General features: G+C 40.2%; 1 protein-coding gene across 1 annotated transcript in view; it reads right to left on the minus strand.

The window, feature by feature from the left end:
* The window catches only part of LOC127008714 (sushi, von Willebrand factor type A, EGF and pentraxin domain-containing protein 1-like), a 107,111-nt gene that overhangs the window by 82,027 nt on the left and 3,667 nt on the right, over positions 1 to 21,417 (minus strand). Inside the window, exons 2-3 of the mRNA XM_050881057.1 lie at positions 15,871 to 15,949; positions 8,987 to 9,014 (exon numbers count right to left, since the gene is read on the minus strand). Coding sequence (XP_050737014.1) covers positions 8,987 to 9,014; positions 15,871 to 15,949 — 107 coding nt within the window. The remainder of the gene's footprint in view (positions 1 to 8,986; positions 9,015 to 15,870; positions 15,950 to 21,417) is intronic.

The following is a 21,417-nucleotide window of genomic DNA, read 5'->3' on the forward strand; positions in this document are numbered from 1 at the left end:
TCCTTTTCTTTCTCCTTCTTTTCCTTTTCCTTAATTCTCTCTTTTTCTTCATTCTCTTTTTGTTCTCCTTTTCCTTTTCTTCTTCCTTCTTCTTCCTCTCCCTTATCTTTTCCTCCTTTTCCTCTTACTCAATTCCCTCTTTTTCCTTCCCTTCTGGTCCTCCTTTCCCTTTTCTTCCCTTCTCTCTCATTCCTTTTCTTTGCTTCCTTTGTTTCCTATGCCATTCTTCTTCACAAGCTCATCCTGTGCCAACCTCCTTCAGATTCTTCTTCCTTATCTGTCTACGTCTCCTCCTTCTTCTTCCTTTCTTTCTCATTCCGTTTTTTTGCTTCGTTTGTTTCCTATGTCATTCTTCTTAACAAGCTCATCCTGTGTCACCCTCCTTCAGCTTCTTCTTCCTCGGTTCCCTTCACAATCGTCTTTCATTACTTCGCGCTTAATCGTCTCTTCCTGAGTGTGGATGAGTTTCTCTTCCTCAGATTTCTCTCTCTCTCTCTCTCTCTCTCTCTCTCTCTCTCTCTCTCTCCATGCTTTCTCTTTCACGTTCTTTTTGGTGAGTTTTCAAAGACTGGATTTTTTTTTTTTTTACTGACAATGTTTTCTCTCTTTAAACATACGAATGGAGGTATAGATAGATAGATAGATAAATAGATAGATAGATAGAGAGAAAGTCAGGAAAGGAATAAGAGAAAGTAATGGAGAGAGAATGGAAGAACAAAAGAAGGGAAAGGGAAGAGAAAGGAAGGAGAAGAGAAGAGATGAAGGAAGAAGGACCGAGAGAGAGAAAAGAGAAAGGGAAGGAGAAACAAGGAAGGAAAGAAGGGAGGGAGGGAGAAAGAGGGAGAGAGGGAGGGAGAGAGAAAAAAAGGGAGATTATATTACTTCACATTCTCACACCCTTTTAACAACCCCCCTTATGTATGTATGTATGTGTGTATGTATGTATGTATGTATGTATGTATGTATGTATGTATGTATGTTTGTATGTATGTATGTATGTATGTATGACCTGCTAACCTGATATTTTTACGCAGTTCCTGTTTTTTTTTTTTTTTTTTGTACGAGAGAGAGAGAGAGAGAGAGAGAGAGAGAGAGAGAGAGAGAGAGAGAGAGAGAGAGAGAGAGAGAGAGAGAGAGAGAGAGAGAGAGATGGAAATAGAAATAGAAATAAAAAAAGAAATATAGAGAATGAAAGACAGATGGAAAACAGAGAAAAATAGAAGGAACGAACGAAATTAAGATACAGAGAGAGAGAGAGAGAGAGAGAGAGAGAGAGAGAGAGAGAGAGAGAGAGAGAGAGAGAGCGCAGGTAGGCAGGCAGGTATGCGGTGGGTGTGTGTAGGTACAGTTACCTGGCCGGCTCGGATACGCTGGAGGAAGGTAAGGAGAGGTTGCCACACGCCACCCAAACTTATCCTCCTTATTCCTCCTCCTCCTCCCTTCCTCCTGGGGTACGAAGAGGAGGAAGAGGAAGAGGAGGAGGAGGAAGGGAGGGTAGTGGATAGGGTAAGGGTTGAGGGAGTGCAAGGGAAGGAAAGGAAAGGAAAACAGGAGAAAGGCAAGACGATGTTTGATGGAGTTTAATAGCCAGGTCACGTGGATATGTTGATTGTATCGGTCAGTTCCCCCTTAACACCCTCCCCCCCACCTCCCCCCCTTTCTCTCTCTCTCTCTCACGCAGTCTCTCTCATGATTATGTAGTTGTGTTGGTAGTAGTAGTTACTGTAGTAGTAGTAGTAGTAGTAGTAGTAGTAGTAGTAGTAGTAGGAGGAGGAGGAGGAGTGGTAGTAGTAGTAGTAGTAGTAGTAGTAGTAGTAGTGATAATAATAGTAACAATAACAACAACAACAACAACAACAACAACAACAACTATCAAGACACACTCCCTTCCCTTCTGTCTAATTAAACTTGAAATAATACCCAATAATCAACATCAACAACAACAACAACAACAAAAAGCGCCAATCACCAAATCTACACCATCAAAAAAAACGCTAACAGAAACAATATCAACGCATTGCACATGGTAGCATAGCGGCTGGGTCTTCTGTTTGTGTAGATTCGTGTAGATTCTTTAAGAGCTGTTTTATAATGATTACTTTTTTTTAATATTTTACTAGATTGGATTATACATTTTCCCTCTCTCTCTCTCTCTTGATCCTTCTCTTTCTCTTGACTCCTTCCAGCATCCTCACTTCCTCCTTTATCTCTTCCTCCTTTTCCTCAACCTCCTTATTTTCCTATCTTTTCAACCCCTACCTTTTATCTCCTATTATTCCCTTCTTTTCCCTTTTTTTATCCTCTCTTTAGTATTGTTATTTACATTTACTCTCTTTTCTGAATCCCTGTTTTTTATATGCATCGGGGCGAATCAAAACAACACCTGACATGGTAAAACAATCCCTGGACCAATCAGAACACCTAACACACAAGACCTTAAAACAATCAACACACTACCAAACACACCCAACACAAGACAATCGCCACATTTCTCACCTCCCAACAATACGCAGACGCCTGGTTAAGGGAGGAAGTCGCGAAGGGCCAAGGACACCCATCAGTCCCAAGCGATTTTCCCCCCTTGCGACGATGACTCTGGCAGGTTACTGACTCTCGGGGCGGCGATGCATTGTGGGAAGGCTGAGCGACGGCGTGGGAAGCTTCGTTCGTTTTGGGAGGTAAAAGAATTCGTGTTTGAAGTATATTTTGTGTGTTATTGTTTGTGGGTTGAAGATGATGTCCTGGGAATTCAGTTTGGTTAGTTTTGTTTTGTTCTTATTCGTTTTGTATTTGTTATTGTTATTATTATTGTGGATTGTGTTATTTCTATTTCTACTTCCGATCTTCCTTATTTCCTTTTCTGTCTTCGTTTTCTTCGTCTCTCCTCCTCCTCCTCCTCCTCCTCTTCCTTCTTCTAAATGTTTTTCTTTATTTCTTTACTTCTTGATTATTTCCATTCCTCAGTTTTCTTCTGTTTTCTCTTATTTTTCCTTCGGTTCTTCTTTCCTCTCTTTCTCTCCTCCTCTCTTGTATCTCTTTTTCCCTCCATCCTCCTCCTCCTCCTCCTCCTCTCCCTCTCTTCTTTCCTTCCATCTTCCTCTTTTCTTTATCTTTCATTCATTTCTGCTTCCTTCTTTCCTCCCATTCTCTTCTTTTTCTCTCCTTTTCTACGTCCTTCTTTCCTTCATCTTCCTTTCCTCTTTCTATTCCTTTCTATTCTTCATGTTTCTTCCTCTCTATCTATCGTTTTCTTCAATTCCTGCATCTCTCTCTCTCTCTCTCTCTCCTATCTTCGCTTCCTTCCTCTTTTATTTCATTTTCTTGATTCTCTCTTTCTCTCTGACACAGCTGTTCCATGTTTCCACTTTTTCTCTTTTTTTTTTCCTCTTCCTCTCCCTTATTATTCCTCTTCCTGTCATGCCTCCTCCTCCTCCTCCTCTTCCTCCTCCGCAACTTGATTTTCTTCCTCCTCCTCTTCCTTCTCAGCCTTATTATTTCTCCTCTTCTTCCATATTATCATTTTTTTTCTATTCCTTCTCAATCAGATTCTCCTCCTCCTCCTCCTCCTCCTCCTCCTCCTCCTCCTCCTCCTCCTCCTCCTCCTCCTCCTCCTCCTCCTCGTTCTCACAGTCTTCCATCCACTTTATTTTTTTTACTCCCGCTCCTCCTCCTCCTCCTCCGTGTTGTCCATTGCACATCCTCATACAACTCCTTTTTTCCTCCTCCTCCTCCTCCTCCTCCTCCTCTTCTTCCTCCTCCTCCTCCTCGTCTTGCTACTTTTTACTCCTCTTCCTCCCCTCTTCCCACTTCTTTATATTTTGTTATCCCTGTTATTGCTCCTCCTCCTCCTCCTCCTCATTACAATCCATTATGTCACTCTTCCGTCCTCCTCTTCCTCTCCTCCTCCTCCTATAGACCATTACACCTCTTCATGACGTCTTCTTCCTCCTCCTCCTCCTCCTCTTCCTTCTCCTCCTCCTACATGTCCTTCAGCCTAACATCGCATACCACTCCTCCTCCTCCTCCTCCTCTCCTCCTTCGACTCCTCCTCTTTGCAATCACCATCATCCAATCTTCTATTACCAACACCAACACCAGGGCTAGAGGGAGGTGCAGGGGCTCGTCACACACCCACGGTGGGGCTTATAAGGGACAGAGAGACAGGGGACATCTCGCCTTGATGCAAATGAGAACGACACTCTCAGCCAGGCCGGCACACCACGTCAATCAGTAAGCGGTTCGCCCCCACACGGAACATGAGAAGGGAGGAGGATGGGTGTTTTTCTTTGGGTTTAGGGTTGGGTTGCAGGGAGTTGGGTTGGGCTGAAGTGAGTTGGGTTTGGTTTGGGTTGGGTTGAGTTGGGTTTGGTAAGGTTTGGTTTGGTTTGGGTTGGGTTGAAGTGAGTTGAGATGAGATGGGTTGGGTTGGTTTGGTTAGGTTAGGTTAGGTTAGGGTAGGTTTGGTTTGGTTTGGGTTTGGTTGAATTTGGGTTGGGTTGAAGTGAGTTGAGATGGTTTGGTTAGGTTAGGTTAGGTTAGGTTAGGTTAGGCTTGGGTTTGGGTTTGGTTGGGTTTGGGTTGGGTTGAAGTGAGTTGAGATGGGTTGGGTTGGTTTGGTTAGGCTAGGTTAGGTTAGGTTAGGTTTGGTTAGGTTAGGTTAGGTTTGGTTTACCTTGGAATGGTTTGGTTTGGTTAGGTTAGGTTAGGTTTGATTTATGTTTGGTTTAGTTTAGGTTGTTTTGGTTTGAGCTGGCTTGATGTGTTGATAGTTTGTGTGTTGAGAAGGAGGAAGTTTTGATAGCTAAATAGACAGAGATAGATAAACAGATAGACAAAGAGCGTGTGTATATGTGTACAATAGCACTCTTTATATAGACACTACACACACACACACACACACACACACACACACACACACACACATAAACAAACAAACACAGACATACGAAGCAAGAGAAACGTCTGGCCGGTATCCTTGATTCTCAGAAGGAGGAAAAAGCGGAAATATATACATACATACATACATACATACATACAAACAGACATCCATACATCTCTCTCTCACCTCTCTTTCGGCCACCTCTTTGGATTCTTTTTAGGAGCAGCGAGTAGCGGGATTTTTTAATTATTGTTTCCATTTTTTGTGCCCTTGAGCTGTCTCCTTTGTTGTAAAAAAAATACATACATACATACATACATATATACATACATAGAGTTACATCCACGTTGCCCTAATATGAAACATGAATATAATGAAAATACTTTGTTAATAATCTTCTTCTTTGATCACCGTCATTATGGGGTCATTAAAGGCCACGTCTAACCTGACCTTTTTTTTTTTTTTTTTTTCAAATCTCCATCACATTAAATTTTCAGACTCGAAGTGGTGGTCTTGCAACATCTTAATTACATGACTCTCTCTCTCTCTCTCTCTCTCTCTCTCTCTCTCTCTTTATTAGTTTGTTCGTTCGTATGTTGTTATTATTTTCCTTCTTTTCCCTCCATTTCTCGTTCTCCTCCCTCCCTCTCCTCCTCTTCTGTTTCTTCATACCTCCCATTCTCTCTCTCTCTCTCTCGGCACATGGAAGCGTTAAACAAGCGACATTTTAAAACACGTAAGCGTAGAAAGTGTTCTGGAGGTGAAAGGGAGGGAGGGAGGGAGAGAAAGAGAGAGAGAGAGAGGGAGGGAAAAAGGGAGAGAGAGAGAGAGAGAGGGGAGGTGGGGGGAAAGAGAGACACAGGGAGAGATTTTTTTTTTGGGGGGGGGTCATCATAGAGACAGGAGGAGGGAGAGAGGGAGAGAAAGAGGAAGGGAGGGAGAGAGAGAGGAAGGGAGGGAGAGAGAGGGAGGGAAAGAGGGAGGGAGTAGCAAAGATAAACGGAGGGGAAAGTGTCAAAGACGTGAGTGAAGGAACTGAAGTAGAACGAGAGAGAGAGAGAGAGAGAGAGAGAGAGAGAGAGAGAGAGAGAGAGAGAGAGAGAGAGAGAGAGAGAGAGAGAGAGAGAGAGAGAGAGATCAAGGATAACCACATCGTCATAACTCTCCCTGCCCCCCCAAATGGAAACCACTCCCTCCTCCTCCTCCTCCTCCTCCTCCTCCTCTTCCTCTCTCTCCCTCCTCCTCTTCCCTTCTTCTCCTCTCCTTCTCTCCTCCTCTCCTCTCTTCCTTACTCATTGCCCATTCCCTCCTCCTTCGCCTTCAGCTACACACACACACACACACACACACACACACACACACACACACACACACACACACGAACATAACTAATCATAATGAACAATTCCCTTTTTTCCCTCTCTCTCTCTCTCTCTCTCTCTCTCTCTCTCTCTCTCTCTCCCAATCACCTTCACATACCTGCCCACATTGCCCTTTCCCCTCTCCCCCAACCTCTCCCTCTCCCTCCCCCCCCCTCTTACCTCGCTGCCCTTTCAAGTGGTGACGTCATCAAGCCCCGCCTAGGTTGCAGACGGAAGGTGTGACAGGTGAGAGAGAGAGAGAGAGAGAGAGAGAGAGAGAGAGAGAGAGACTCTCTCTCTCGTGCAGTTGCCGTGAAGTGGTTTCATAAGCGTGGCAACCAAACTATAGACTCATTACAAGCGAATGACTGTGACAACCAACCAACCATACAAGGAGGAGGGGAAGAGGAGGAGGAGGAAGAGGAGGAGGAGGAGGAGGAAGAGAAGGAGAAAGAGGAGGAGGTGGCAAGGTTGATCTGGCAAGTCGTGATACAAGCTTCACATTCTTTCAGTTTTTAGTACATGGTTGTAAAAGTGTAAATTTTAATAAAAGTTTCCCCACGAAATAAAATAAAAGTCTCCTCCCAAAACATACATACATACATACATACATACATACTTCTCTCTCTGATCTCTCTTTCGGCCATCTCTTTGGATTCTTTTTAGGAGCAGCGAGAAGCAGGATTTTTTCATCATTGTTTCCTTTTTTTGTGCCCTTGAGGCCGTTACAATCTGACAGTTTTCAGTCATCGCCGAGTGACTTAAAACTACCTACATGCTGTCCTGAAGACCACCATCAACCCGGACTCTAGCGAAACTCTCTACAGTGACACAAAACTGAGTTCCGGGGGGCAGCATGAGCCAAGCAAAACAGCGCCACTATAAATACTTGCCTGAACCACGATCGGGATGAGGCCGACCACCAAGCCCCATCAAGATAGCCTACTGGAGCAAAAGGCCGAACGTAATAAAATAAAAAAGTGCTTATGATATCGTAGAGTTGGGTAATAAGTCTTGTGAGTCGTGTGGAATAACTGGTCGTAAATGCTAGCAAGTGTGTGGAGTAACTGTCGTACAGGCGCTCATAATATCGTAGAGTCACGCACTAAGTCTATTTTTAGTCGTAATATTCGTTTCACATTCTTCAGTTATGATATCAAAGTGTAAGCGCGTGAGGTAATTGTCGTACTGGCGTTTATAATATCGTAGAGTCACGCAACCTTTCAGTGTCTTAAGTCTGATCGTAAGGGTGGTCTTGTTCGTAAATGGCTCTCTGCGTGTAGGGGCTATGGGCTATATTTTAAGACCCCATCGCTTCTCACATCGACTATTTCTAAAGGTCAAAGAGGGGATCAATCGGGTCTTTATGAGTGTTTTTTAAGGTTCATGGCACGGAAGAAGGGTCAAACTACCACCAGGGTCATAAAACTACCCCTGGGAAGGCCTGCAGCTCCTAGGAAAGCCATGTCAAATATGTGAACTTGGGCGACAAAATGTTTTAAAATACGACCCTATGCCATTTCACAGTCAAGCTTTATCACAGTCACCGCCCTCAAGTGATCGTAGTTTCGTCTTGTCTGTAAATACTTTCCAGTTCGTACGCCATATCACACGGTAAGAAGCTGGATCGTACCCCCCCCCCCGCACACCCCCACCCCCGCCCTCCAGTGTCTTAAGTCTTATCGTAAATTTCGTCTAGTTCATAAATAATATTCCTCGCGTCTCAAATCGTATAAACATCTTGACTCGAACAGAATGCGACACTAACCTTTTAATAATGGAACACTGATAGACGAGGCATTGAGTGTGATAATATTAATAGCGAAAGTGTGTGAACGTGTGTGTGTGTGTGTGTGTGTGTGTGTGTGTGTGTGTGTGTGTGGGTTTGTGTGTGTGTGTGTGTTACAGCTATACTTTCTACATTCCAATACACGTGAGAGATAAAAAAAAAATGCATATGTGTGTGAGTGTGTGTGTGTGTGAAAGCGACAACATATATATATTAATGCTAACGAAGAACACCGCTCGTAATTGCACCGCCAAACCCTCGACTTGAAATGAATAAAACATGACAGCATTTAAGAAGATAACGAACCGCCGTCCTCCCCTTCCCTCGCGCCCTCGTCAGCACAACAGGGGAGCGAGCGAGTGGGTGAACATGACATTATACTTACGTGATAATGAAGGAAACACAGTACACGGGGGAGGCGAGCTATGAATGTGACTTTAGAATATAATGAAGAGAAAACAGTACACGGGAAAAACAAGATATGGACATGAACTTAGATGATAATGAAGAAAACACAGTACATATTAAAGGCAAGATGTGACTATGAACTTAGATGATAATAAAGAAATGGTATAGAGGAACGAAGAAATATGAATGTGAACTTAGACGATAATGAAAAAAATCGCCGTACACAGGGAAGACGAGCAATGAATATAAACTTAGATGATTATAAAGAAAGCACATTACATATTAAAGGCAAGATGTGACTATGAACTTAAATGATAATAAATAAATAAAACAGAGGAACGAAGAGATGGGAATATGAGTTTAGACCATAATGAAGAAAAAGCAGTACACGGGAACTACAAGATATGCATAATATGAACTTAGGAGATTATAAAGAAAATACGGTACACAGGGAAGATAAACTATGAAAATGAACTTACTGATAATGAAGAAAACACTACACAATATGACCTTTGTAAATAAGAACATGAAGCGGGACTTTCTACTCACCCTCAGGACAGTGGAAAATGTCTTCTTCCTGCGGATAAGAGAAGAAAGGTGGGCATTAGATAACAAGGACATAATAGGGAGATATAACAGATACAATTATGTCTTGCAATACGTGAAGGACATAAATTAGGAGCGTAACACATATTTGGGGTGAAAATCCGGGTCGTATTTACCTGTATTTCCACCTACCTGTCTTCTTATCTACCTGTGTTTATCCGTATCTACCTTCAAATATTTATCTTCATTTATTTTATCATTATTTATTTGCTAACTTTATTATCCGGGTTTATTTGCACTTAACTGTTTTCTTACTTTCATATCTACCTGTATAATCCACCTACCTGTCTTGTTATCTACCTGTGTTTATCCTTATCTACCTTCACATATTTATCTTCATTTATTTTTTATTATTTATTTGCTAACTTTATTTATTCTTATCTACCTTTCTTTGGCCCTTCCTCTCTTCGTGCTTTCTTATATACTTTCTTAAATTCCCGTTTCTTGAAGTTTCTATATTTTTTCATTACTTGTGACTTGTTTAGGGAAGAAAATTCGGGTTTCTACACTTGTTTAATTCTTACTGTTAATTGTTTGCGTCTTTCCTTCCTAGATTACTTTATTTTCTTCCTTTTTTTTCTTTCTTCCATCTATTTCACGCAGTCTCTTTAACTTAATAAATGCGAATATTTAAATCAGCATCGTTTTTTTACCTACAAGAAGACCGAATTGATATATCGTTGCTCACCTATTTTGAAAGAGAAAACCTTATAGATATTAAACAAGCGTTAAAATTTATAAAGACAAGTCATCACGCATCTATTTTGAAAGAGAAAACCTTATAGATATCAAACAAGCGTTAAAATTTATAAACACACGTCATCGTTGCACACGTATTTCGAAAGAGATAATCTTATACATATGAAAGAACGATTAACATTCCACTTGAGGGTTGACGTACGAAGGAGCTGGCATTTAAAAGGGCTGACATTCAAGTTTCCATCAGTGTTAACCTTGTGCTGGAGACGTCGCTCTTTCCGCCGCATCATCGGGGTCACAAAAACAACGCCCCTGTCTCGCCACCCCGATTAACGAAGAACTAGCGAGGTGACTTTTGTGGCGGGGCGCGGAAGTCATGACAAAGAGAGGATGGAAAATAAGTAACAGTGTATTGATAACGTTACATATCCCACTGGTTAACGTTCGAACAGGTAGTAGGTAACGGTGGGTTGAAATAATGATCAGTTCCACTCCCCATGACATATCAAGGAAAGATAAAAGAAATGTGTTATGTCTTAGCGTTTGAAAATAAGACAGGTAACGGTGTATTGAAATCATAATCACTTCCACTCGCCATGATACAGTAATGAAAGATAAAAGAAATGTGTTATGTCTTAGCGTTTGAAAATAAGACAGGTAACGGTGTATTGAAATCATAATCACTTCCACTCGCCATGACACAGTAATGAAAGATAATAGAAATGTATATGTTATTTCTTAGCGTTCGAAAATAAGACAGGTAACGGAGTATTGAAATTATAATGAACTCCACTCGTTTTAATGACAAGAATGAAAGATTTATAAAAATGGACGTTACTTATCCCACTAATTAGCACTTAGAAAACAAAACTGGTAAAAGAGTAATAAAATCTCAGCTAATTCCACACGTTTCCAAGACAAAAAGAAAATGAAGAAAATATATTGAAATGTCTTGAAAACGTCACCTGCCCCACTAGTCAACATTCATATATCGATAAAAAAAAATAACAAAGCACTAAAATCATTATCAATTCCACTCGTCGTTATTGATCCATTACTTTACATTACATTACTTACATTAAATTCTTTGTGCACTAAACATAAACTTTTACTAATGATGTATTGAAAACGCTACAAAATTTCACCGATTAGTAATAAAAGATAAATAAAAATGACAATGAATTTAAATCGTTAACAATTTCACGCTTTTTCATTCACCGCAATATTAAAATCAACTTAGATATATGTACTTTTAATAACAATAGTATGAAAACGTTACCAATCTTTCTAAAATCATAAGAAAACACGCAAAGATGACAATGTATTTAAATCGTTACCAATATCACTCGTTTTCAATCACCGCAATATTAAAATCAACTTCAATATATATACTTTTAATAACAATGGTATGAAAATGCTACCAATCTTTCTAAAATCATAAGAAAACACACAAAGATGACAATGTATTTAAATCATAACCAATATCACTCGTTTTCATTTACCGCAATATTAAAATCAACTTAAATATATATACTTTTAATAATACTATCATGAAAACACTACCAATCTTTCTAGTTATCATAAGAAAACACACAAAGACGACAATGTATTTAAATCGTTACCAACTTCACGCTTTTTCATTCAGCCCAATATTAAAATCAACTTCAATATATATACTTTTAATAACAATGGTATGAAAACGCTACCAATCTTTCTAGTTATCACAAAAGAGATATAAATACGAATAACCATATCTAAATCATTGCCAATTACATTCATTCTAACACTAAAATTCTCTTGATCACTTTTTGGGTAAGAATGAAAAGTTTAATGATGTCAGGAAGGAGAGTAATCATGCATTGTTTTGCCTGAAAGTCATTGCCGATTGTAAAAGAAAAAGATTGTATTACCTCGCGTGTATTCTGTCTTTCATTCCCTATTAATTGGCTCTTTAATTAATGCACAATCTCAAAGCCTCGTCGCTAAAGGTTGCGGGGCGTAATTAGCGGAACTGACGGGCCAATTAAACTCCCCTTAAAAGGATAATTACAGTCCCTTATTGTTATAGCTAAAGGGAGGTCAATGCATCCTTGGTAAGTACTAATGACGATGATGATGATGATGATGAAATAATAATAATAAAAAAATAATAATAATAGGAGAATAATAATAATAATAATAATAATAATAATAATAATAATAATAATAATAATAATAATAATAATAATAATAATAATAATAATAGGAGAACAACAACAACAACAACAAGAGGAAGAAGAAGAACAAGAACAAGAAGAACAAGAAGAACGAGATGAACAAAACAATAAGCAAGAACAAAAACAAGAAAAAGAAAAAAAGAAGCAAGAAAAAACAGAAGAAAAAGGAAAAGATGATAATGATGACAGAAGATAATAATAATAATAATAATAATAATAATAATAATAATAATAATAATAATAATAATGAAGGCGAAAGAGATAGTACATACCTATTAGTCATTCTGTTTATTACTATGATTAAAAAAAATAACAGAAAAAAAAGACTTTGTGTGAGATTAATACGTAATACCACCACCACCACCAACACCACCAACACCACCACCACCACCACCACCACCACCACCACCAACACCACCACCACCACCACCACTATCACCACCACCACCACCACCACCACCAACACCACCACCACCAACACCACCATCACCACCACCACCACTATCACCACCACCAACACCACCATCACCACCACCACCATCACTACCACCTGCACCAGTACCTCCACCTCCACCACCACCACCACCTTCATCACCACCACCACCATCATCACTCGCCTTTGTCTGTGTTCGAGGTTTTTATATAACGCTTCATTCAACTCCATTTTATTGCACACTGAAAGAACCTCAACAGAATTAAGAGAAATAATGAAGGAGATGAGATTCAGAATACACGCTGGCAATATATAAACACAAAAACACGTAATTATAGTGGTCAAAAATATATAGACGCAAAAAACACGTGGTAATTATCGTATATGTATTCAAGAGGAGCAGAAAATTAATAGATAACAGGAAGAAAACCGAGTAAAATATAGATGCATTAAACGAAGGTGAAACTAAACAAAAGAACAAAATATTAATGGACGAAAAGAAACCAGAAGTCACATTAAAACGACGATGATATGAAACAAAAGAACAGAGGATAAATAGACCACGGAAAGCAACACCCATCAAAAGAATAGACACAATAGGCAGCGACAAAACGAAACAAAAGAAGAACGACTCAGAGTATAGATGACAGAAACAAACACCGAAAATATATAGACGCAATAAACAACGACAAAAAGAAACAAAAAAGAACACAACTCAGAGTATAGATTATAGAAAGAAACAATAAACAGCGACAAAACGAAACAAAAGAACAACGATTCAAAGTATAGATGACAGAAACAAACACCCAAAAAATATAGACGCAATAAACAGCAACAAAAAGAGAGAAAAAAAGAACAACTCAGAGTATAGATTATAGAAAGAAACAATAAACAGCGACAAAACGAAACAAAAGAAGAACGACTCTGAGTATAGATGACAGAAACAAACACCCAAAAAATATAGACGCAATAAACAACAACAAAAAGAAATAAAAAAGAACAACTCTGAATATAAATTATAGAAAGAAACAATAAACAGCGACAAAACGAAACAAAAGAAGAACGACTCAGAGTATAGATGACAGAAAAAATGTAGTACTAAATGACTTACGTGTGTGTGTGTGTGTGTGTGTGTGTGTGTGTGCAGGTGGTGGAGGTAATGAGGAGGGCTTGGTGAGAGGGGAAACTTCAGCGTACGTGTTCAAGGTTAACAGACCGACAGCCATTGTAAGTTGTCTCTCTTATGTGGTCACTGCCGCGGCCATGATGGAAGAGGAGGCAGGGAGGGAGAGAGGAAGGGATAGGAGGAGGGAGGGAGGGAAGGACACAGATAGAGAGGCAAGGATGACAGAAAAATGGTATGAAGAAACGAATGAAGAAACAACAAATTAATATAAGAGAAACGATTTAGAGACTAGAGAGGCAGGGAGGGAGAGGGAGAGAAGGAATCAAGAAGGAAGGAAGGAAGGGAGAGAAGGAAGGAGGGAGGGAGGGAAGGATACAGGGAGGCAAGGAAGACAGCAATATGGTATGAAAAAAACAGAAAATGAATATAAGAGAAACGAACAGAACAGAGAGGACAGCGAGGCAGGGAGGGTGGCAGGGAAGGAAGGGAGAGCAGAAGGCAGGGATGCAGGGAGAGAGGGAGAGAGGACAGAAAAATGGTATACATATAAACAGAAGGAGAAACGACGAATGAAAAGAAGAGAAACAAAGAGGATAGAGAGGACAGGGAGGGAGGGAGATAGAGGGACAGAAGGGGGGAAGCAGGGAAGGAGGAAGGGAGGGAGGGTTGACACACACACAAAAAAAGAATAAAGAAGGGGATGACGAAACAGCAAATGATCAGAAGGGAGATAAAGAGGAAGAGGCGGATGATGGGAAGAAGAAATAATAGAAAAGAAGGAAAAGGAGGAGGAGGAGTGACCAAGAAGAAGAAAAAGGACAAAAAACAACAAGAAAAGGATGAAGAAACAGCAAATGATCAGGAGGGAGATAGAGGAAGAGGCGGATCATGGGAAGAAGAAAAAAAGAAGGAAAAGGAGGAGGAGGAGGAGGAGGAGAAGGGACCAAGAAAAAGAAGAAAAAAAAGGACAAAAACAACAGGAGGAAGGAGGAAGAAAACTGAAAAATGAAAGTATATATAAACGGATGAAGAAAAAGATGAATAAAAAGAAGAAAAAAAGAAATAGAGAAGATAATAGACCACTGATGTAAATAATTAGAGAGAGAGAGAGAGAGAGAGAGAGAGAGAGAGAGAGAGAGAGAGAGAGAGAGAGAGAGAGAGAGAGAGAGAGAGAGAGAGAGAGAGAGAGAGAGAGAGAGAGAGAGAGAGAGAGAGAGAAAGTACAGAGACAGGAGAAAGGGAGGAAGGAAGGGAGGAACGTGAGGAAAGAATGGAGAGACAAAAGAAGGGAAGGAGAAAAGCATACAGGGTGAGAGAGAGAGAGAGAGAGAGAGAGAGAGAGAGAGAGAGAGAGAGAGAGAGAGAGAGAGAGAGAGAAGCATAAACAAACAGAAAACGAGAATGACTAAGTGAATGAAGAAGGGAGGGAGAGAGAGGGAGGGAGAGAGGGAGAAGGAGAGAAAAGGGTGGGTGGAGGGGAGGAGTGAGGAAGGGGGAATAAGAGAAGGGCAAAGGGTGACTAAAGTGAGTGGGAATGTGGGTGGGGGGGGGGGGGAGAGAGAGAGAGAGAGAGAGAGAGAGAGAGAGAGAGAGAGAGAGAGAGAGAGAGAGAGAGAGAGAGAGAGAGAGAGAGAGAGAGAGGTGGAAAAGGGTAGAGGTGATGTGGGGGGATAAGGGAGGGGGGAGAGAGGGGGGAGGGGGTGGAAAGGGTAGGAGTGATGTGATTATGATATAGGACGTCTGGTATGTTGGGTGGTGGTGGTGGTGGTAGTGATGTTGTTGTTGTTGTTGTTAGAGGTGGTGGTGGTGATGATGATGGTGGTGATGGTGGTGGTGGTGAGGGTCAAATCAGCACCGATGGAGATAAGAAACAGGTGAATGAAGCATAATTAGACAGACAGACAGACAGACAGACAGAGAAACAGAGACTGACACATAGGTAGAAAGACAGACCAACAGAGAGACAGAGACGCAGACAGACAGAGAAACAGACAGAGTGACACATAGGTAGAAAGACAGACCAACAGAGAGACAGACAGACAGACAGACAGAGAAACAGACAGACTGACACATAAATAGAAAGACAGACCAACAGAGAGAGAGACAGACAGACACAGACAAACAAACAGACAGACAGACAGACAGACGGACGGACGAAAAAAGAAGTTAGATAAAAATAAACGAAAGAGGAAAAGAAAATGAAAAAGAAAGAAAAAGGAGACAAAAAAAAAGAACGTAAAATTATTAAAAAAAAAGAAAAAAAGAAAAACAAATAAGGACAGAGTTAAAAAAAAAAAAAGCCAAACCTCAGCATTAGTCAGCAGGTGTTCCGGGCCCTTAATTAGTGACTCACCTGCTTGAGTTGCGCTGAGGCGAGGACCCCTAAAGTGAGGACCAGCACGGCCCCCCGGAGTGGCCCGCACATGGTCGGCCTGCAACACAAAACGCAACACTGTCAGCAACACAAAAAATGGTAACACTTATTGCGGTTGTAAAAGACACACTTAAAGACAAAAAAAAAAAAAACAGCACAAATAATACAGAAAACTTGATCGGCCTGCAACACAAAACGCAACACTGTCAGCAAAACAAAAAATGGTAACACTTATTGCGGTTGTAAAAGACACACTTAAAGACAAAAAAAAAAAAAACAGCACAAATAATACAGAAAACTTGATCGGCCTGCAACACAAAACGCAACACTCTCAGCAACACAAAAAATGGTAACACTTATTGCGGTTCTAAAAGATACACTCAAAACAAAACAAAAAAAAAGCACGACAAATACACAGAAATAAAACAGAAAACATACACTTGATCGGCCTGCAACACAAAACGCAACACTGTCAGCAAAACAAAAAATGGTAACACTTCTTGCAGTTCTAAAAGACACACTCAAAACAAAACAAAAAAAAAGCATGACAAATACACAAATAAAACTGAAAACATACACTTGATCGGCCTGCAACACAAGACGCAACACTGTCAGCAACACAAAAAATGGTAACACTTCTTGCAGTTCTAAATGACACACTCAAAGACAAAAAAAGCACAACAAATACATAAATAAAACAGAAAACACACACTTAATCGGCCTGCAACACAAGACGCAACACTTAGCAACACTTCAAACAACATAAAAACTGGTAACACTTCCTCCGACTCAAAACACACATACACAGAAGAAAAACAAAACATGACCGGCCTGCAACACAAAACACAACACTGAACAACACTTCCCCTAGTAAAACTGTCAGCAAAACAACACTCGGTAATATTTTAAAAACTCGCAAAAAATACACACAAAAACAACGCACCCGAAACACAAAAACACAAGCCACGACAGCAACACAAAACTTGTTAACACCCTGCAACTCCCATATACACACACACATATTATACCAGAATCACAACGCAACACAATTCTAATACTGCCGCAACTCAAAACTTACTAACACCTCCTTCAATTCAATCAACACACACATACAAACACACACATCCACACTAATTTATTTCACAACACTCCTTTCTTTTCTTTCCCTTCCTCTGTTTCTTTCCTTTCCTCCCATATTCCTTCCTCCCTTTCTTTATACCTAACTTCCTTCCTTCCTTCCGGCTATCCCTTTCTCTCTTTCTCCCTCCCTTTCTATCTTTCCTCCTTTCTTCTTTCATTCAATACATCCTTTCATCCCTTACTGGTGTGTGCGTGTGTGTGTGTGTGTGTGTGTGTGTGTGTGTGTGTGTGCGGAGGCAGTGGCGTGTACACATAATGGAGAAATATAACACGATGACGCAATCTACTTTTACGTATTAATTAACACGCACCTGGATTACCTGTGAGAGAGAGAGAGAGAGAGAGAGAGAGAGAGAGAGAGAGAGAGAGAGAGAGAGAGAGAGAGAGAGAGAGAGAGAGAGAGAGAGAGAACAAACAGACAAACAGACCGAGTGTCAATTCAATACGCACGGACAAATTTATGACCGATTGTTCGCCTCTCGTGATAAATACTGTTTTGAAAGGCATTGACAGAGGAGGGAGGGAGGGAGGGAGGGAGAGGGAAAGGAAGACAGGAAGGAAGAAATTAAGGTAGGAAGGGATAAAGGGGAAGAGAGGAAGGAGGGAGATAAAAAGGAAGGAACGAACGAAGGAACAAGCATAAGTTACGGAAATGGAGAAGAGAGATAAGGAATAACTGATATAAACAAGAGAAAAAGGAGAAACAGAAGAAATGACTGAAGAAAACGATGACGGACATAAAGGAATCAAAATATAAAGGAAAGAAGAAACAGAAAAAAATAAAGGAATAGAAAAAAAACAAAAACCACAAGAAATAACGAAAAGGGGGAAGAGAGAGAAGGAATAACTGATATAAACAAGAGAAAAAGGAGAAACAGAAGAAATGACTAAAGAAAACGATGACGGACATAAAGGAGTCAAAATATAAAGGAAAGAAGAAGCAGAAAAAAATAAAGGAATAGAAAAAAAACAAAAACCACAAGAAATAACGAAAAGGGGGAAGAGAGAGAAGGAATAACTGATATAAACAAGATAAAAAGGAGAAACAGATGAAATGACTGAAGAAAACGAATCAAAATATAAAGGAAAGAAGAAACAGAAAAAAATAAAAGAATAGAAAAAAAACAAAAAACACAAGAAATAACGAAAAGGGGAAACAGAGAGAAGGAATAACTGATAAAAACAAGAGAAAAAGGAGAAACAATAAAGGAGTGAATCAAGAAACCAAAGACAGACATAAAGGGATCAGAACCTATGAAGTATAAAGGAGGATCAAAGAGCATTAAGGCGGGACTAAGGGTGTTGCTACTTGTGGATTCAGGCCCAGGTAGACCACGCCCAGGTGTAGCCCAGACCACGCCCACCTGAACCCCTGATTTCACACATTATCACGCCCACACCTGCCAGGCTTTTTGTTTACCTGTTTATTGACCGAGGAACGAGTGGGAGGAGATTGGGAAGAAGGAAAAAGAGAAGGAATAGGAGGAGAAGGAAGGACAAAGAAGATAGAAGAAGAAGGAGAAATGTAAGAGAGAGGAAGAGAATAGGGAGAAGAAAAAGGAGATTGGGAAGAAGAAAAAAGAGAAGGAATAGGAGGAGAAGGAAGGACAAAGAAGATAGGAGAAGAAGGAAAAGTAGAAATATAAGAGAGAAGAAGAGAATGAGAAGAAGAAAAAGAAGAAAAGGAAGAGAAAGAACAAAAAACAACAACGATAAAAAGACGAGGAAAGGGGAGCAGAAGTAGAAGTAGAAGAGAAGGGAGGAGAAGGGGACGAAGGATGAGAAGAAAAAAAAAAGAAGGAAAAGGAGGAGAAAGAGGGACAAATGACAAGAACAACAACAACAATAACAACAAGAAGAAGACGAGGAAGGCAGAGTAGAAGGTTAAAAGAAAAAAAAAAGAAAGGAGAAAAAAATAACTCGAAATAACATACGAAGAAAATATAGATAAAACACCTCACATTTTGAAGTTTAAGAAGACACACACAAACGAACGAACCAAAGCAAACAAACACACACACACACACACACACCTGGGCACACCTATCACACTAATTAACGAAAACAAACACTAATGACCAAGATATTACCTGGAGGTCATTAAAGTGGTCGATAAGAGGGAGAGAAAAACAAACAAACAAAAAAACAACGCTCGGCTCTGTTCTAAATACAGTGGAAAGTAGCTCAGGGAGAGAGAGAGAGAGAGAGAGAGAGAGAGAGAGAGAGAGAGAGAGAGAGAGAGAGAGAGAGAGAGAGAGAGAGAGAGAGAGAGAGAGAGAGAGAGAGAGAGAGAGAGAGAGAGAGAGAAAAGAACGAAATAAAGAAAAAAATGAAGGAAAAACAGAAAATGAACGAAAGGAAAAAAACAAAGAAAGAAAAAGAAAAAAAGGAAGAAACTAAAGGAAAGAAAAATTAAAAGAAAACGAAAAATAAAGAAAAAACGAATGAGAAATAAAAGACAATAAGACAGACAGACAAACAGAAGGATAGATAGATAGACAGAAAGACAGACAGACAGAGGTAGGTAAATAAACAGATAGGAAAAGAGAAAGACAGACGGAAAGATAGATAGATTGATAGACAGACAGAAAGACAGACAGAAGGATAGAGAGACAGATAGACAGATAATGAGACAGACAGACAGATATAGGTAGATAGACAGATAGGAAAAGAGAGATACAGACAGAAAGACAGACAGAAGGATAGAGAGACAGATAATGAGACAGACAGACAGAGATAGGTAGATAGACAGGTAGATAAAGAAATAGACAGACAGACAGATAGATAGACAGGCCCACAGACAGAGTAGCCGGAGGGGTTGAAAGGTTTACCAGGAAGGAGAAGACCGATCGTTCGTTACGGAAATTCCCCCACAGCCGGACTTGGAAACAGGACACGGCGAGGGAACACACAACCTTCTCCCTCTGTGTCAATCCTTACTAATATTACCGCTATATCCCTTTTATTATCATCTCTCCTTCACTCTCGCTTCTTCGTTTTCTTCTTTTTTACAGCAGAGGAGACAGTTCAAGGCCGTAAAAATAAAAGAAAACAATAATGAAAAAAAAAAAGCCCGCTACTTTCTTATTTGAGTGTTTGTCTGTCTATGTTAACTATAGAAACAAAGACAAATTACCTGCTGATAAGACAGGTGCGTGCGTGTGTGTGTGTGTGTGTGTGTGTGTGTGTGTGTGTGTGTGTGTGTGTGTGTGTGTGTGTGTGTGTGTGTGGGGGGGGGGGGGGAAGGTCGCAAGGCTTAACTCCTTCCTCCTTCCAGCCCTCCGTAGCCCCAGGACAGACCCTCTCTTTACCCTTCCTCCTCTCCCCCTTTCTCTCTCTCTCTCTCCCTCTCTCTCTCTCCCCCCTGAGGCTGGAATTAATGGGGTATGCGGCCGTGGGTCTCTCTCTCTCTCTCTCTCTCTCTCTCTCTCTCTCTCTCTCTCTCTCTCTCTCTCTCTCTCTCTCTCTCTCTCTCTCTCTCTCTCCGCGTACCTCGTCTAACGCTTCTCAGGGTATAGCGCTGGTCAAGGCCTTGGTACTGTTAATGCAATCCACTCTAGGGAATAGGAATGAATCGTTAGTCTTTTTGTTGTTGTTGTCTTACGGTAAAGGAGATAGATCAACGCATTCCATTTTAAATCTAGGAATGAATCGTTAGTCTTTTTGTTGTTGTTGTCTTACGGTAAAGGAGATAGATCAACGCATTCCATTCTAAATCAATGTAAATGAATAAGCTTTTTTTTATCAACGGTAAAGAAGATGGGTTTATACATTCCAGTCTAAGTGAATATGAATTGTTTTTTTTTATTCTTTACAGCAGAGGAGATAGATCGGTACGTTCCACTCTAAATCAATATAAATTAATGATACTTTTTTTCTCTCTCTACGGTACGTAAGATCAACCAACACATTCCAGTTTAAATGAATATAGATTAAAGTCTCTTCAATATCGCAGTTTCACATTTTTTTCAAGTTCTCGAAGACTCACAAACCACACTTATCTCCCTGCAAACCACTAACAAACATAAAGGAGGGTTTTTTTTTACAGCTCAAGGGCGAAGATAAATGAATAAATAAATAAATGCCCGCTAATCTCTGCTCGTATAAGAGAAAGTAGAGATGAGTGACCAAAAGAGAGGTCAATTTCGGGTGGACAGGAGAGGTGAGCTTGATTTCTGTTTTTCATTCATTTCCTATCCACAACGTTTGCAAATATTACTAAAACAAACACACAAAAAATTATATAATATGTCGTGGTCACCTCTCTCACTCCACCTGGTCATCCTCCTCTCGTATCCAGGTGTTGTTTTAATTTCCGTTTGCAAATATAAAACAAACACACAAAAAAATATATATAATACGTCTTGGTCACCTCTCTCATTCCAC

The sequence above is a fragment of the Eriocheir sinensis genome, chromosome 38 (assembly GCF_024679095.1).
Source record: "Eriocheir sinensis breed Jianghai 21 chromosome 38, ASM2467909v1, whole genome shotgun sequence".
NCBI classification, from domain to species: domain Eukaryota; kingdom Metazoa; phylum Arthropoda; class Malacostraca; order Decapoda; family Varunidae; genus Eriocheir; species Eriocheir sinensis.